Here is a 13,951-nt window from a genome sequence, read left to right on the forward strand (position 1 = left end):
ACAAACACCGTTTAAAGATCTGGGATTAATTTGTTCCCTGAATGACTGAAAGTTTTTGATTAAGCATTTCAGCCTTACCTACACTGTGCATGATATTGATTTATCTTTTCTCCATCTGATTTTTCTTTGATTTTTCTTGATGTTTGGAATTTGAAAACCAAATGTAAATGAGTATTTGTGTTGGTACACAAAGAGTTGTGCAATTGTATATAGATATGGATTTATGTTTTTGTAAATGTTCTTGTGATTTAGTACAGTCATTTGAAGTTTGTTCTTCTTTTTCATCCCCTCTTTTTTTCAATAATTGTATGTATAAGGTATGTCTTTTTGTCTAAACTATTTTCTAATTCGAAAACAAATGAAGTAAAAGGTATAAATAAACAATACCAAACAAATCTTTAACTAAAGTTGATTTGTTACTCTAAATACGGAGTCAGTATAATTTTTGTATGGTCAGCAATTTTTTCTTGAAGAATGCTTCACCATCACAGGCAGCTGCTCTGAAGGTTGTTAATAGTTATCAGCATGCAAATAAATACAGGGCAGTGAGTGGTGTTTGTTTATTCTTCCTATGCAGACAGATCTGAGAGGGTGTGAAACCGAGCTGGCTCCAGCTCGCCCCACAAGCAGCCCTTACCCAGAGCGTCAATGTAGATCACCCGGGATATATCTTGGGAGAGGTGAACCACAGCACACAGACACCCTTTTCATCAGGCCCAGCCTTTCATCTGCTCTAATGGGCAGTGCAGAAACACTACTGTCACGAGGAGGCGCTGTCTTTGTTCCCCGGGGAGGGAGAGGAGAGTTGCACCACATTCAGGTTAGACTTCGCAGGGGTCAACCGACTTAGAAAAGGCTGCTGACTGCGCCCATCTCTCATACTGCCCTGCAGACACGGCGACACTGCTTAAAACAAGCATTGGCAAAACCAATAGGTCTTGCATATGAAAGATGTTAGCTTTGGCAATGTTTTGAAGCCAACAGCACAGATGCTTTGCAGTGTGGGTAAAACTAATTTAAAAAAAGCACTATGATGCAGCCAAGGCTAATCCGCTTTTTTTTTTTTTAAAGTGTGCTAGCGCTGGATGCATCAGAGTCCATTTCCCTATTGATATTTTTTGTCACCCTGATATACATCATGACAACAAATCATTGCCAAAAATGGCGATGGCCATGCTGTACATCGTGAACAAAAGGTATTGACAGAGAGACTGCTGATTCTAACAGTGCTTGTTAGGGCTTGGCACAATACCGCTGTGATTCTGAACAAATAAGTTAATCTCCCCATGTGTGAAGAAGAAAAAAAATTGGCACTTTTCAAAACATCCTGTCACATAAAGGAAACTATTGTGCACGTCATTGCCTTCGTGAAAATAGATTAGAAGCAGATAACATCGGCTGTCACAATAAATATCCATTTCAAAGAAGAATATGACTTATTTGAAGTGCGTGTGGTAGTCATAGCTACAAATGGCAAGAGGTTCAACAAGGACTACAAGGAAGAAGGCGGAATAAAAGTAGTGCCTCAATTTCAGCGCAATCAATGGGAGAGCAGCAATTAAGCTGAAGTGGGCACGCACTGGCCAATTAGAAGACAGCAAATAAGAGTGCCAATGAAGCCAACAAATGCTAAGAAATGGGTGGGCTGCAAGTCCGTCACTGTGTACAAAATCTCGCGCAAGTGACAGCGCACGTAGTACACGCAGTGTTACAGGTGAGACCCAAAAAAGGCTCCTTCTGTTCGCCAAGAAAAGCAAAAAGAAACATATCGCACATCCATGCTAACTTCCAGCAGCACAGGTTGTGTGATTATCCGTCAACTCAACGCACCAATGTGTGGAGCAATAAACAAGAGAAAACAGCATCTTCTAGTTTAGATGCCATTTTCTTAAAATATACAGAAAATCATTGTGTGCTCATGTGGAATCATCTCCACATGAGCGTGCACCAGGTGGAAAAAGACCACATGTGCAGTCAAGTATAAATGAGGGTGCAGGTGCTCATATTACTTTAATGTTACAGTGTTACAGGCTTTGCAAGGAAGGGGTGATTGCTGAGCTGGCCTTGCAACATTTTAACACATCCCATATAGATTACAGCAGAAGTTTCCTGAGCAAAATCAACTCATATTTGCAAGTCCAGGCTTCAATTATACAAAATACTGTTTTACAGAGCTGATATGCCCACTAAACAAATTTGGTATATTACTGGAGGACAGGTGCCTTCCCTCTTGCATGTGAGTGACTCTATACCAACCCTAAAGGTGATGAGAGCAGTCAGATTGCGGAAATGGTTAATCAGTCAACCAGCATCTCAAAACTATTAGAGATTATCAACACTAACTCATGAGCCAGCATGTCAAATTTATGTAGGACTGACACAGCCTTCAATTTTTAAAATATAGATTCCATTGTAGCATGTGCTAGATAAATGATTTGTATAAAATAGTGCAATACCATTATTAATTTTTTTGGTCCTCCTGTGATTGGTCTGAGTTTCTCCATTTTTTTACTCTGTAGGTCAATTTCAAGTTGCAGCAACTAGACCTCAGCCACAACGCCTTCTGTGAGAGCGGTGGAGTGTACATGGGGCAAATGCTGGGTAAAAGAGTATTTTTCTTCTTTGTAATGTCACATAATATCATAATAATGTTTGATATTATTATGGAATTGAAAGTCACAAAAATCTATAATGTAATGTTACTAGAGTCTAAGAATATTTGGCTAATTTGGGACAGCGGGTTAACAATTAATTTTGCTGAATTTGAATCTTATTGATGAAGAGCGAATCATGGTTAGGATTATGAAAATGATACCTCAGATGAGTTGACCCTCTCCTTGAATGACTTGATGTGGGCTTCACAATAAGCTTAAAAATGCATAATTCGATTCTTAATTGGTACAGATCAGTTCGACTCGGCCCCTATTTTATTTAATAATTTGAATCTATTTTGGAATCCATAAGAAGAGACACTCATAGTTTGTTTGGACTGACGCTTAGAAGTTTTTTTTAAATTTCAATGATAAAGTATGAAAATCAACAGTAAAACATTTAAAAGTGAATATTGCTCATGATAAGGTTTGTGTGTCCCATGAATGTCTACATACAATGTTTTTCGAAGAGTTCTTTATTGAAAATACACCAAAAAATCGTACAATTGAGCACACCGGCTCTCGTAGTTTGTCGAATTCCTCCCTCAAGCTCACTACCCCCCACATGGGTCGACCTGGAGAAGAGTCATATAGGTGAAGCTGTCGTGTATTTCTATAGGTTCTGAATCGATCCCCCTATTCCTGACCCTATTCTGGTTAAACTAACTAGCTAGTTAACTAACAGTCAGCCCATGAGGCAAGAAAGCCCCCATGATGCAGATACCGTTATCTGACGCAGTCACACTACGGCACAGGAACGTGTTATCTGATTAGGTCATAACGCTTGAGATCTAATTAGACAAGCGACATTCCTCCAGCCCCTGATAAGGCATACGACGTTCTCATAACAAATCAAACCTATGACAACCTGGATAATCCGTGCGGCCATTGTTTTGATTTCACAGAGAACTTTTGCAAAAGAATGTGCTAACGAGCAAGTCGTATGACATCTTTATTGACGTACCTATGTCCATCCTTACGTCAATCTCGGCACCTTTAAGGTATAAATATTGCCGACCTTGCCCTATGCAAACACACGCGTGGTGACAAGACGGAGCAGCCATACTTGCCGAAGCCGAGAGCAGAAGCAGACCCCGCTGGCAGCAGCCCCGCCTTCCTGACGCGCTGAGAGACGCGCTGCTATCTCAAGCCGAGAGACCCAGCACCGGCGCTTCCGGGTAGCCCTCGCAGGCAGCCTGGAATATCGAGAGCAGAGAAAGAGATACCATTCCTCATCCATCCTAAATTCCAGGTACAGAACTGAATAACCCCTCCTAGAGAATTCTTTAGTTATTCACTTGGCAAAAACAAACTTAACTTAAACTGTAACTTTCTATTCCCGCCCACGCATTAGACTTAGGTCAGGTACACGGGGTAGGCGTATTTAGAAACACCAGTTGAGTACGTTTAGTCAAATGTATATGTGTATGTAAATATATTTTAATCATTTTAAAACATCATATGGCTCAGAAACCATATCAATGTTTTTACAGTATTATTTTATACTATTGCTTTTAATGTATGCACTTTACTTAACTATAAGTATTGCAATAATATCGATCCATTTCTCTTGTACGAGAAAAGAGACTGATCAATAAATAACACCTTTTTATTGAACACGCCCGTCTCTTCCTTTTCTCTACATTCTGATGAGACTAAGAATGCACGTACTGACTGAGTAAAATAATTGCCTTGTGCTCACACGACTCTTGAGATTGACTCTTGATTAGGGGAGAGCAAAGTTGTCATGTTCTATGGTTGTCAGAAACTAAATCCCTTCTTGTCTAATCAGGGGAGTTAATCCTTCCTTGAACATTCGAGAAAGTTTCTAGCGAACTCTGAGCTTAGCTGGCAAACCCAAAAATTAAGTCTAGTATCGACAGTAGTAGACCTAGTTAACGTCTGGTCTAGGCCTTTACTGCTGTAGGTACTATTCCAATGCGCAGAGCCTATTGGGAAAATAGGAGCTACACTACTTGGCGCCCAACGCGTTTGGAAAGGGCGATAAAACTAACGTAAGACATTTAGAGTAACTCAGTCGTGCTTTCTCACTCAGACCCCTTTTCCCAAATACTCCAAAGACGTCTGGAGTGGGTGAAAGGTTATTATATCCTCCAAAACCTCGCAGGGGGAAACTCCTATGTATGGTTCTTGGTCTAGTCAACGTTGAAGGATAAAACAGTTCCAGAATATTGTGCATCTAATCTCTGTTTCCATAAAGAAACCTGATCTGCAAACAAACATAATACCATCCTGTCTGTAAAATGGCAGAGAGTGATGATGAAAGAGAGGCAATTAGATTAGCCACTGAAATAGCAGATGCTGATGCTACCATGCAAACAGCAGACCCGGATATAATACTCATCCAGGTCGCCAAAAGGAGATCTATAACCTTAAAACTTATAGAAAATGGACTGACACCTAGAGGTGGCACAGTCATATTCGTAATTGAGGCACACGAATATCGGCAGACAGAGGTATACTATACATGGATACATTTTCCAGCAGCGAATGCTGTAACAAAGTACTTCCACTATTACAAAGTAGAGGAACCTCCTGAAATGTACACTCCTTTCGAGGAGGTGGAAGTACCACTCAAATTCCAAGAGCATTTGCTCTTATTTGATGGCGCCCTAAAACATAACAATCACATTACAAGGCTCGGTCCTTTAGGTAGACCAGGAGCAACGTGGCCGGTCCTAGCCGGATACACACCACATCCAGACATCGAAAGAATGCCTGCAGCAGAGCTGTTAATACAGCTAAAACAACTACTAAAAATTCACAGACAATTAGTTCAGTATGTAATGCGGACTTCAACAATTCAGCCAGCGATTAAACTACCACAGCTGACCCCTCACCAGGGGAACACAAATAAAATTACACCACAGAACATCCAATCCTGCCTAGGTAAAGTTCCAGCTAAACGGGAACAAATACCATTCTGGTTGGCACAGAAAATCACCCAAATAGAGGCGGTGTTTCCTGACACCACCCCATTAGAAAAACACAGGATTCTGACTATATGTCTCCCAATGGGAATCGCACCACACATTGAGGACTGTGACACTTGGGGTACAGTCTTTGCTTCCATCTACACAAAAACGCACGGTGTCCCATCCATTTCGGTGATACCAGATGTGCTAAAACAAATTCAAGATGAATACGGTCCAGAACCTGCTTTAACTCTTGGTATGAAATTACTAAAAGACTTCAAGCAGGTCTCGGCTATATTACTAGCCAACATAAAAGGTGAAGCAGCAAACGTGGCGATCCGCCAGAGGTTAAAAGAGACAGATATAGCAGACCAACCAGCTGAAATTGCCAGAATCATAGAAAAATCCTATGAAGAACTAGGCAGAGATAGTCTAGGTGGAATACCAGTAAAACCGCAACTGACTACAAGTCCAGAAAAAATGTTTTTTAACAATAATAATAATTCACCAAAAAAGAACTGGGATGGAAACAAACAATCCAATCCTAAAGAAAAGAAATTCCAGTCCAGAGGAAGGTCTCCTAGGCGAAGAGAGAAATCTCCAAACCCGAGACAAAGATCACCCCAGAGTGAACCCTCTGGGAATAGATATAACCTTAGAAATAGGGATAATATTAAAAAACCTGATAGATATCAAGACATTGATACACGTCCCTCTCAATCTTTTCAGAATTCCTCGCAGAAATCGGAAAGAAGAGGACGATCAGAAGAGCACGCCAAGTCCAAAGACAAGGAACCTGCTCAACTTAAAAAGAAATCACAATTTCCAAAAAAGAAGGTAGCCAGTATCAAGGTAGTTAAAAATGCCGAGAATACTGAGGACACAACTGAAAAACGGAGAGTGGGCTCAGACAATGCTAGACAGCGCAGCAGAGGTGAGCATAGCTCGCAAAGTCCTTATGAATCATCTGGAGACAGTGGACACGAATGAATACCTTCAAGTGGAAACTGCAGATACCAGAGTTAGCAAGCCCCACAAAATATACGAGATAACATTACGTATAGAGGGAGATAAGACTAGGAAAATAAGGGGACTATTTTGGGATAACCTATCCAAAGGCTATGACATCCTTCTAGCTGAAAAAGACTGGCCACCAGAGTTTGTCAGGGAGTGCCCTCATGGCAAAGAAGTAATTATGCCTGCCTTCTCGAATCAAATACCGATTCATAAAAAATACACACTTGCTAGAAAGTGGGCAGTAGCCTTAGCACCTGCTTTATATAAAAATCATGTAGGATGGGATGAGGATTCTCCTCCTCACAAAATCCAGTTAAAATCAAAACCTACTGCACAAAGGCAGTACCCAATTAAGCAAGAAGCTAAAAAACAAGTAAATGAAATACTAGATCAGCTAGAATACCAGGGGGTGATTGAAACTTGCACCTCACAAATGAACAATCCTTTGTTTCCGGTCTCCAAACCAGACAATTCGTACCGTCTAGTTTTGGATTACCGACACCTTAACACATGTTGCAAAACCTTTGCAGTGCAAAACTCACACAGTGCTGCACTAATGAATAACATAGTGCGCAAAAAATACAAAACAACCTTGGACATCTCCAATGGATTATTTTGTCAAAACATAGCACCAGAGAGCAGATCTTTAACTGCATTCTCAGTAAATGGCACTCAAAAACAATTCTGTCGGTTAGCCCAGGGGTACAAGAACAGCCCAGGGGTATTCTCAGCGAGAGTAACAGAATTACTACAACTATATGATGATGAAGCATTATCTTATGTCGATGACATTTACTTAACAGATGATGACTTGGAGACTCACTTGAAAAGGGTGAACACCATAATACTTGGGTTCGCTGCAGAGGGTTACAAATTCAACTTCAAAAAGTCCAGAATTGCCCATCTGACAGTCCTATTCTTAGGATATGAGCTATCAAGTGAAGGTAAAAGCCTGGCAGACAATTTCCTAGAGAAATGTGCCGTTATCCAAGCTCCTAAAACACTAAAAAACCTACAATCAATTTTAGGCTTCCTAAATTTCGGAAGAACATACATTGCAAATTACGCAGAGAGGGTGAAACCCCTTTACGATCTAATTAAACCAGACTTTAAAAGATCCAGTTGGACTCAAACACACACAGAAATTTTGAGATCCTTACAAACAGACATGCTAATTAAAACAAAATTAGAAACACGTGATAACACACGCAATCTTGTGATCCGAGTCATCCCAGGGAGATGCGGATTCACATACCTGACCTCTAATGAGGGAGAAAAGGTACCAATTGCATTCAAATCACACTTGTACACAGAAGCTGAACAGAAATTCAGTAATACAGGAAAAATCATTCGTGCAGTTCAAACCGCAATAGCTAGAGAAAAAGACATAGCTGACGGTAGACATATCACAGTCAGAACAGCAGAATCAGCCTTTGAGGCACTAACAACACCGTGTAATTTACCAACAACAACATTGAGTCCGGAATGGATACAATGGGTGAATTCAATCACAACGGACAAAGTATACTACTACTTTGATCCAGAACTAGAAGAATTAAAAAATCTAAAATATGAAAAGACGTATCCTCTGCCAATCGACATTCTGCCTCTACGACATTACGCCTGTGTAATCTATACAGACGGACATGCTCAACCCTCCGTTTGGGGAGAACATGCATACAATCCCACATGTGAGATTACAAAAGAAGTGTGGCGCGGAGGTAAACTAAAACCTCTATTAACAAAATCACACTCAGTAGAAACTAATTCAGAACTACAAACTGAAATAATAGCTTTGAAAATGGCGCTAGATAATGCGGATCGCGAATTCCCGACACTTATAGTGTCAGATTCATATTACTGCGTCAAATCATATAACAGCGATTTGCAGACATGGATTCAGAACGGTTATAAAGATGACACAGATGCACCAATAAAGCAGAGACTGCTCTGGGAACAAGTAGCTCTTTTGAAAAAAGAACTACCAAGGACTCACGTGACTCACTCACTGAGTCATCAGCGTGATGGCGTTCACGTTGTAGGGAATTCATTGGCTGAAGCAGCCGCAGCGGCAGCCACTAAACTGGCTCCCGTAGATCGAAAAAAGCGTACATTAAAATACATTGACGGTGAAACATTGCTGGCGGTGAAAACGTCATCAAAAGGCGACTGCTCAGCGTTACCGATCAACTATCCACTCAATTATACATACATAATCGATGCAAACTCCGTCCCTTTTGCTCGAATCCCTGGAGTGGGGGATAGAGTGATTCCAAACATGGACAGGAGACACTTGTTAATCGCAGACGCACACATGGGCGAGGGTCTCAGACACCTTAAATTAAAAGATTCTCTGGAAGAATTACAATCACGGTACTGGTGGCCAGGCATGAGCCTGCACTACACCATGTTTGTAAAAAACTGCCCAAACTGCAACAGAGATCGCAGAGGGGAGAGAAGCAGTTTAATACCTCGTCGAATCAAGGCAGATAATATTACCAGCAAAAAGAATGGCTTGCGATTAACATGCACAGGCTAGTTCCACTTATAATGTAGATCCACAGCACTCGGCTGACGTCCGGACTGTTATACAAGATTTGCGAGTCTAAATGGCATATACGCTAAGAGCATGCTACGTTCGACCATTTTTTTTTTCACTCAGGCAATCCAGCCTGGGGGGGGAAAGAATGGCCAAATGAGCACAGCCCAGCGGGAATCTTCTCACTTCCTTCCTGAGGGTATGGGATGGTGTAAAGAAAAAACCAAGGCAGAAAGCAATCTATAATGGAAAGGACATTAGGTTCGGGAGCTGGGTGGGTCAAACATCTAATAAGTGTCCAACGTAGTCTAAATAAATTGCCAAGAAATTCTCTGAAGGGATTCAGTCCGTACGAATTATTATTCGGAACTAGGATGTTGATCTCTGACCTTGATAGTCAGACTTCAGTGGTAATAGAAAAAACCTTTGATGTCAAAGACTGTTTGGCTATTTTGCAGGACTTAAACAAAACAAGAAAAGACCTGAGCAACATACAATTGAAACAACAGCCAACAACCACTGAAGAATCACCACCTGTCCCAGCAAGACCTGTCTGGATTCCAAAAGTCGGGGATCTAGTCAGGGAAAAGATCGCGGTAAAGAAGGAATTTGGGCCTTCTTACAGAAAAGCAGTTCCTGTCTTGTCTGTCAACGGGACAAGATCAGTTGTACTACCGCCACTTGCTGGAAAAAAGGAGAACCGAGTTGTATCCATCGACCTGGTAAAACCACAACATGTGGCCGATAACAAACAGTAGGCCAAGTGGACTCCCAATAAGTAGCAGAACACCAAGGTTTGCTACCAGTACAGAGGTCCTATCAAAGAGGCTCATCACATTCGAAACGCCTACAGAAGAACAACAAGGACTATGCAACAATGCAATAGAACTAAGACCTCTGAAAACCCAAATAAAAACATTTAGCAGAGACACACCAATCTATACTGAAGTACCCAGTGAAAATGCAAAAAACAAAAATCCTGAACCAATTGGAACAATTGACAGAACTGCATCCGGTTACTTCATCAACTTCGATGATTCCTCTGACGGCTTCAGTGAATCAAAGACACAGCCATCATCAAAATCCTTTAAAGACAAAGCGAAGGAACTTTTGAAACAACTGAAAGAAACATATCTGGTTTCTCCATGGATTGAATTTTGGGTGGGTTTTGGTGCATTTATCCTCATACTTTGGCTCATCATGGTATTTACTTTGGGACGCTTCATTGAGGGAAAATATGCTAAAATGGACACAGCAAGTCAGAACATCAACTTGGTCCTCAAACCACACACATCTTCACACATCGAGAAAAGAGAACTTTCTTCAGAACTTTCTTCAGCCAACTTCACAGCAATTCCAATACCTGGTGGGGTAGCCTGGGACAACACTGACTATGAAATTTATGGTCCGGTCGAGATCCTGAAATATCCACACCAAATCAAGATCTCCTTGAGTGACTTTGCAAAACCAAACTCATTTGCTGATGATTGGGACTTTGAAAGTATAAACAATATGATGTCTGACTTAGTAATGTCTGCTAAATTTACAAAACATGATTATTTGCAAGGTTCTACAAATTATGATAGTATGTATTGCTATAACCATTATGGTAACCATTTCTTGCATAAATCGGCACAACCTAGAAATGTTTTAAATTATAATCAATGGGAACATTGTGCTACACCTCCAAAAGGGAGCTCTAGAACCGTTTATGACAAATATTCATATTTTTCAGGTTTTAACATAACTAATGCTGAAACATTTTATTACAAATTGTCAAACAAGACAGGGATGAAAACCATGATAACCAACACAAAATTGATATATTCAGATTCATTCTTTGAAAATATGAATACTTTTGGATTTGATTATTGGGACAAAAATGTTGATTTGAAAAGTGTTTGGGGTACAAAAGAATGGCAAGTACAGGGTTTAGAAGCTTTGTTTAGAGCCTGCATGATCCCAGAACAAATGATATTTTTAAATGACACTGTTCAACAAACCACCTGTCTTGGCTTAGCCAAAATCAAAGATTTAAATAACCCGTCTATTCCAAAGCCAACAATGTTTAGCAATAACTCTGATACAGATGAAGAAATAGACATAAACCATATACTTAACCAAAACAGAACACATCCTGATTGGAAACAATGGTTAATCTGGCCCACAGATACAAATCACTGTCAAGATAGATTCCTGAATAAAACACAGGGTTTCAAAATGACCAGGCCAGACCCTAGATATCCCCAAAGACATCACCCAGGGATAATAACAACCTACAGTGTGGGCAAATTATGCCTTCAATGGCTACAGACTTCCACACTGCCTGAAATTAAGCAACACCTAACTTTACTTACTGATGGTGCTGACTTGCGTGATTTCATAATGGGACCACGCAAACAGCGTCAAAAGCGTTTCATAGCAGCCTCTGTATATGCAGCATACAATGAGGCCTGGAAGGTTACTCAAATTGAGACAGCAGAAAGAATACGGGAAATTGACCGTATTAATTTGGAAAAATCACTATCTGTAGTGGACAATGGGTTAATGACTCTGTCCTCCAGAATTTTTTCATTGGACAGCATTGTGTCTTCAGCAATCGATATATTATCGCAAGACTTACTGTTATTACAACATGGTCAGTCACAATTGCGTTCCATTGTACAGCTTGGCTGGACGTTACAAAATCTGCGTTCAGGCTATGTGCCTTGGCGTTTAATCAACACAACGTCACTATTCCAAATCTTTAACCTTACTGATAGACAAATCGGTATGGCGCAGAAGGGTGCTGATTATACAATCTTGAGCATTGAAAAACTTGAAAGATTACCAATGACAATGTCAGAACGACCTGTCAGTGAATGGATAATCCACGGAATCATAAATATTCCAATCTCAACCTTCAGGTTTCAATACTGCCAAAAATATATACAGGCTGGCATGTACGAGAAATTGGGAAAGGGGTACCTTAAAACAACTTGGAACCTGCCCTATTCACATGCATGTGTCAGTAATAAAGGACAGAAAGTGTTTCTTAGTGGCAACAATTGTGCGATGTCACTAAGCGGCACGCTTCTGTGTAACGGTATTAGTTTGCACGGAGCCTGTGAAGGGAATTCATACAACCTTTCATGTCACCAGCAAGGCGCACCTGCAACTGAAATAGAACCATTCTTTCAAAGACTCTATAATGGGAGTTACATTCTTATTGTAGACCGCAGATGTTGTAGTCTTATGCCCGGGACTCCTTATCTAGTAACTACGACGGCGAAGGTCAAGTGCTGTGGACGTTCTTTGTTCCCCAGCTCCTTTCCAGACAGGGAGGCGAGGGCATGGCCCAGTTTGAAAATTACTTCTATTCGAATAGATACTTTAAGCAGAATGAAAACAGTGCTTCTTCAGACGCCTACAAGGCTCACGTCATCAAAAGAAACGTATGATCTACAAGTCGCAAGGACGACTGCAGAGATACATACATTATTATCAACTAATTCCCCCGTACATTTCGCGGAAATCCTGAGCGAAATCTTAAATATTTCTGATACCACTGGGGTCTCAAAGGTATTTAAGACAGTATTTTCTATGGCATTAACACCATTCAAAGCCATACTGGGTATTTTTCCAGATTTCGTCCATTCGATTTTTGGCGGACTTCCCCTGATCCTGGGACTAATTGCAGGAATCCTATTCCTAGTCCTTATTTTTCGTTATGGCAACCCATGTCACAGATCAAACTCTCGCGACAATGGAAGATACGATCCTAGCCATTGGATACCGGGACCGGATATCAAAAATCCTGGGACTCTCCCGGCTTAGAGACCTAAACATGACTTGGTTTCTATCATTTCGACCAATGTGGCAAAGGTGTGTTTTACCTGTACTAAGGTGTCTGCTATGCGGAGAAGAATGCGTGTTAGACACCTGTCTGACGCTACAATCGGATGCGCCAGTGGATGCAGATACACTGTTGGTTCCTACCAAGGTTCACGCACTGTGCTGCCCTCAAAGGCTGCCAATTCTGATGACGGCATTCCTGGAATCTTCACCACTACGATTGAAGGGTAGTGAAGTTCAAGATGAAAGCAACATCGAACAGGTACGACCTTCTGTCAGCAATGCAAATCAGAATGTCAATGGAGACAATCATGCGCACGAATGCATGGTTACCCCTATTTCCGACTTAGAGGAACTTTCCCATGAAGCTGTTGACAGTTTTTTCGAAAGCCTGAATGATATGATGTTCTCTCCAGAACAGAAATAGAGACTTTTGAGTAAACTCGCACACGGCGTTCCCTGAATTCGGCCTTCAACTTTAAAAATAAAGTCACATGAACAATTACAATCCAGTTCACGGACAGCAACTTTTTTCAGCAAGCCCTTAAAATATTTTTCTATATATTTTTTCCCCGGGACACTGATCTTCTGCTTAAAGTAAGAAACTATTCCTAGAGAACTAAGATTTCTATTTTTAGATACTTTATAGACTTTAGCTGCCCGCTGGTATGTTCACAAAATATATTATGTGATGAAATGGTTTCGACTTTTCTTTCTGTATAGCCATATTAAGAGCCATTTCATGTGTATTTCTCATATACCAACAAGCAATAATGCATAAAATGCGTGTTTACTTTTGCATTTAATTCATAGCTTAAGTGCATACAATATATATGACTGCAATTTCAGTATATTTGAAAATTTCGAAATGCATTTATGTATTTTGGGGTGGTAAGGTATACACTATACTCTTTAGTATGTTGTACTATGTTATACTATGCATAGATTAGTAGATATGACCATAGTTAGCGTGG

At 40.6% G+C, this 13,951-nt stretch overlaps 1 protein-coding gene across 5 annotated transcripts in view; it reads left to right on the top strand.

The window, feature by feature from the left end:
• The window catches only part of LRRC74A (leucine rich repeat containing 74A), a 216,479-nt gene that overhangs the window by 61,184 nt on the left and 141,344 nt on the right, over positions 1–13,951 (top strand). For all 5 annotated transcript variants that reach the window (XR_013600915.1, XM_078659944.1, XM_078659946.1 and 2 more), the window contains exon 8: positions 2,520–2,601. Coding sequence is in view for 4 of the 5 variants with exons in the window: in XM_078659944.1 (XP_078516070.1) it covers positions 2,520–2,601 (82 nt within the window). In the remaining variant the exon portion in view is untranslated. The remainder of the gene's footprint in view (positions 1–2,519; positions 2,602–13,951) is intronic.

Source organism: Lissotriton helveticus, chromosome 9, assembly GCF_964261635.1.
Source record: "Lissotriton helveticus chromosome 9, aLisHel1.1, whole genome shotgun sequence".
Taxonomy (NCBI): Eukaryota; Metazoa; Chordata; class Amphibia; order Caudata; family Salamandridae; genus Lissotriton; species Lissotriton helveticus.